Raw genomic sequence first — 5,405 nt, forward strand, 5'->3', positions numbered from 1 at the left:
TTTATAACATTTTATCGCCTCCTCTTCTGTCTCCGAAAGCAATTGATTGGATACATAGATTTGGCTCTAAAATATTTATCTCAATCAATAACTGAAATGCTTTTAACCAATTTACTACTGCTTTAAAATTGTTAGTGTTACTAGCCAACATATGCGCCTTCCGGATGCAAATACTTTATGCGAATTTGCACGCTTGAAAGCCATATTACTATTTTTCATTACTTTTCGAATGGTTATTATTTTCAAGTCATAAGCAAATTCAATTATATAAAAAAAGTCGAATTTTTTATACATGTATTTATAATTGATTTTATTTATGCATATAAAACCTGATACACACATACACACATATATATTATATAAATGAAAGTGTCCGTCTGTGTATCTGTGTGTCTGTGTGTGTACATTTCCCTACGCAATAACTGTCAATTTTTAGTCTGCAGACTCGAAATTTGATATACAGGGTACTGATATTTGTGAAAATCAATGTGATCGGTTTTCGGCCAGAAATTTGTCTGTTAAGGGGTCAAAGTTCAACGATTTGACCTTTAAGAACTTTACCAAACTCCTCCGACAATTTTGGGTATAAACACTTGAAAGTTTAAATATAGTTTCCTTGGACATGGATCTAACTTAATAACTTGATTTGAGCCCAAAACAATAAATGTTAAGGGGTCATAAAAGGGGTCAAATTTAAAAAGAAAATTAACCCTTTTTTTGCTCAGCATACACCTCCAAACACCCGAGCAACGCCGGGCACCCATGCCAGTATATATATATATATATAATATATATATATATATCATCGGCTCATCGAGAACTTGTGTTAATCGTGACACCCTGCACTGAAGATTCCCGAAAGGATGAAACACTAGTGTCTGTAGGTATTTAATCATTATAGTAAAAATAATTTTATATATATATATATATATATATATATATATATATATATATATATATAAGGGGATTAGAACAACAGTCTAAAGAGCAGAGTATATTTTAATGTATTAGTAAATTCATTAATAAAATTAAGATAAAAGAAAAGAAAACAGCGCTCGTTGTAATGTAGATATATAATAAGCTCAATAGGCATATATATCCTAGAGCTATTTTAATATTGAGCAGGATGATTGATAATTTGTAATTAAAATTAAAAATCTGTTTCACAAGGAAGAACAAGCAAAATCAATAAATTGTACGATCGTTTCGGAAACGATGTTTTTAATGAGATAGGCAATGAATCTTGGACTACACTTTTATCATTTAGTTTTTTAAACAAACTCTCCTCATCAGCAAAAATATTGGGTGGTTTTTTTTAAAGACACCAAAAATAAAACTAGCATGTTTTTTTTTTGTTTTTTTTTAAATAAGGCAGATGTATCTTTTAATGGTTCCCATTTTAAAGCACGTAAGTATCATCGTCAATGCGTTCATTAGGATGTTAAATGAATGCATTCTAAACAATTAACTTCTTGTAAGTAAAAACATACACGTGCTGAGATCGAAAACAAACCCTAAAGATAGTTAAGTACAATAACCGTCAAGCCAGCTTGATACGATCATTTAAAAGTGTTTTCAAACCTACTTATTCTTAACATAAGGAATCTGTCATGTGAACGATTCACACATACGCATTCGTGAAATAGCCATCAAACGATTAAAAATCCGACCCCCCTCACATATACTAATTCAATTTTGACTCCTTAGCGGCCTGTAAATAAAGTTACAAACACATAATCTCAGCCAACTACGAGGGTCGTTCGGAAAATAAAGTCTCCTTCTTACCTCAAAAGTTGAAGAGCTCCAAAGACAGAAGTGAGTGACCTTTTCTGCTCCAGAATTTATTTTTCTATATGGTTATCCATATTCTCAGTGCAGTTTTAGCAGCGGTGAACGATGGCTGTGCATGGCCGTCAGGAGCGCACTTTTTATACAAGGGTCGTTTCAAATGTGAAAAATCTTATTAATTTAACTAAAAACACAGAAGAGCTACGAAAACGGGAGTGATACCATTAGAACCAGTGACCTGTATTCCAAAATGTATTTTTCCATATAGTTACCGCCATACCCAATATATTTTTGCATGGAATTCAATGACCCATCTCTACTTTCAACGCACGTCTATGAGAATCTCATACTGTCAATATCTACGACAGAGAGGTGAAACTTTCAGATCATGAATGAATTAGTTCAGTAATAACAATGTAATTTGGAATCATTTCGGATCTACCCATATGGAATAAAAATAGGAGGCATTAATTCTGAAACGTCTCTTATGCATTAAATTATGTTTATTTAATATTGGGGGGGGTCAGTTTTAAAACATATCAACTACTTATAATTCATTTAAGATAAAATGTACCTATTATTTGTATTATTTGAACTATTGTTTTTATCTTGAGTGTTATTTTTATAATTTTCCGATGATGTAAACCTCAGATCTTCTTTAGTGGTTTCTTGTCGAACTCGGAAATCTTTCTATCACATACAGAATTTCGAAGGAAACAATTTATTTAATCCACGATGATGACATGCTATTGTTCTGTTAGCCATAACTGGGTAGAAGCTTAAATAATATAAATCTCACCAGTCTGTTTAAATGCATGCATGCATGCATGCATTCATGTATGTATGTATGTATGCCTAAAACTTTCAATAGAGGCGACAAATTTTCACGCAATCAGTATCGAGTTTAAGCTCAACCCTCCATACGGCAAATATCGAAAAATAGGCCAAAATGATTAATTCCTTCATCATCAACTGCGCAGTTTTCTACAAGGAGGGATCGCTTTTTCCGCCGATATTTTCGAAAGTAATCCCCTCTTTTCGGTTGACTAGCCTTAATGTAAACCTTCGCCACTTCCAATTTGGCGATGGACGCAACGGCAAACACGTCACGTGTTTCTTTTACGTTCTTTTCTCTTCTTCACGATACTAAAGTCATCGCATACACATTGTTCTGGAATATCGATCGTGTCATGAGAAACATTATCAAGTGAACTATGAACTCGACCATTTCAAATTTGTAAGAGCCATTGTGAGAAAACGTGTTCGTTTTCATTAGTCCTCATATTCTGAGAGAGCTTCAGGTGATGAAAAAGGTGCCACATTGAAGACTTCTTTAGGCATACATCCAATACTGCAGCAGGTGTAGCTCTAGGAACCACAGACAGAATTTGCCTGAAGTCTCCTAATATGATGACTTTACCACGAAATATGCTATTATTATTCATAATATTCCGTAAACAATTTTCAATACCATTCAATGCATATCGATGGATCATGGACACCTCATCAATAATAAAACCTTTCACCTGCCTAAGAATATTTGCTTGGTCAGAATTATGTGGAATATTGCATGCAATTGTCTCAGCCAAAGGAAAAGGAAATTAGTAGATACTGTGAAGCATTTTTCCATTTTTCAATAGATTTGCTGCAATAACTGTCCAAGCAGAAATACTAACAACCACATTTTGAGCCATAAGGTAATCATGGATCATATTAAATATAAAAGTTTTACCAGAACCGCCGGGTGCATCCAGATAAACAGTCGGTGCTTAGTCTCTAATCCTGTATCTATTGCACTTACAGCGTTAATGACACTATCAAAAACATTTCTTTGCTCAATATTTAGTACTTCAGTATTAACTTCTTGAATTTCTTCCACATATTGAATGACAGGAAAGCCATTGATTGGTTCTGGCAGACCAGGCATCACACAATTCATGCCATTTTCATTCAGAATCATGTTTATGTGATGCAGAGTAACATTTTCTGCAATATTATTATCATATTGGCGTAAAAGGTCCTCTATCATAAGGTGTTTGTTATGATTCCATAATGGTAAAGCATTTTGTGGTGTATTGAATACACAGATCATTGCAAACATGTGAAAAACTGTCGTGGCATTTGATATACAGCTGTCTCACTCAAAGCCATTTGTAGTTCGTTGTCATCTTCAAGCAGTTGTAATCGAACACAGGCATCCTTGAAGGTCGGCAATTCTTCACCTCCTACAGTTTTCAAATCATCAAAAGAAGTTGAACCTGGTACATGGAGAAGAAGCATACTTAAATGGAATTTCTCAGCATTTCTAGGACTGGCAGAGTACATTCTTGTTACAATCTGACGATGACGTTGTCTTCTAGTCCAGGTGTTACTTTGCTTGTTAAATACATAATATTCAGAAAGATTAATATAAAGGTGGGCCCTTGCATTCAGGTTACTTTGGTTAAGTTTGAACCACGCAGTTAATTGCGTGTCGTGTCCTTCTGCACGGGCAGCAGCCTGTCTTTGTTCACCTGGCCTATAATAAACTTGTTGCTCATCAGTTAAATGGAGCGCCAGTCGATAAACTGTGTGTGACTGTCCATACATTTTATACTCTGACAAAAGCCAAAAATGCTTCAGGCGGGGATACGTATCCACACGAAATATATTGCTTAATTTCATTATATTCATGTTCATTAGTTTCATTGCTATTTATATTCATTTTCATCATTGCGCAATCATGTCCTTTATAGACATATTTGAAAAGATATTCCACACTTTTTACCGAGATACACACTTCTACATTAATGTGAGCACCATATTTTCTGAGTAAATAGTTATCATATGATCTTACAAATCTGCAGTCAACCTCATTGACACCCACTCTAACAAAATCTCCATAATTTCTGCGACTATAAAGAGGATATCCAGAAACATTTGTAGTAGTCTCCTCCTGATACGACATAGGGAATTTCTTGTGACACTCTCCCTCTACCATAGAGATTTAGTTGGGATTAAATGTACCGCAGGGTCCATGAATCATGAGTTTTTCACTAATTCTCTCAATTCTGGGTCATGTTCTGATGCTAATTCAGCTGAAACAATATTATCAATTTGTTCTTTAGTTCTAATTTTATCTTCTGTACGTAGCATGTGACAATGTCGGAGACCTCGTTTCGGAAATTCAATTACATGTATCGCAGCAATAGGTACCCCAAGTACATGTCTGTCCTTTATGTTAATCAATAATTCATGGAGATGTTTTTTTTTTAAATTCGTGCCAACAAATCAGGTCTGGTCTGCGCATTTTCATGCGGCTGTAAGTGTTCAATTACTTCTAGACATTTTGGATTGCAAGTTATAAATAAATCAGGCCTTTCATATTTGCAAACTATTGCCATTGCGTCTTGATAGCATTGTTGCATATTTCGTGGGCTACCTCTGAATGATAATGGCAAAATGACAGGTCTTCCAGGATCTTGAGTTTCATTATTTCTTGCAAGGTGATCGATCAAGCCTGAATACATTGCAAGTCTTAAGTGTGCTTGATTTTTTTGCAATGAATTTCAAACGACAACCTTCTACTTTAACATAAGCATAAACTATATATTGCTGAAATAGTTTTTCACCACTGT

At 34.5% G+C, this 5,405-nt stretch overlaps 1 protein-coding gene across 1 annotated transcript; it reads right to left on the reverse strand.

Moving 5' to 3' along the window:
- Positions 1-3,876: 3,876 nt before the first annotated feature.
- LOC145283993 (uncharacterized) lies at positions 3,877-4,377 on the reverse strand. Its single transcript, XM_080133088.1, has one exon. The coding sequence runs from the start codon at positions 4,375-4,377 to the stop codon at positions 3,877-3,879; it is 501 nt and encodes a 166-aa protein (XP_079989214.1).
- Positions 4,378-5,405: the final 1,028 nt, after the last annotated feature.

This window comes from Euprymna scolopes, chromosome 8, assembly GCF_053919585.1.
Source record: "Euprymna scolopes isolate OS-2025 chromosome 8, ASM5391958v1, whole genome shotgun sequence".
Classification (NCBI taxonomy): Eukaryota; Metazoa; Mollusca; class Cephalopoda; order Sepiida; family Sepiolidae; genus Euprymna; species Euprymna scolopes.

What these genes read in the sequence shown, in the direction of transcription:
- LOC145283993 (XM_080133088.1), bottom strand. Translation starts at nt 4,377, where the DNA reads ATGTATGGACAGTCACACACAGTTTATCGACTGGCGCTCCATTTAACT.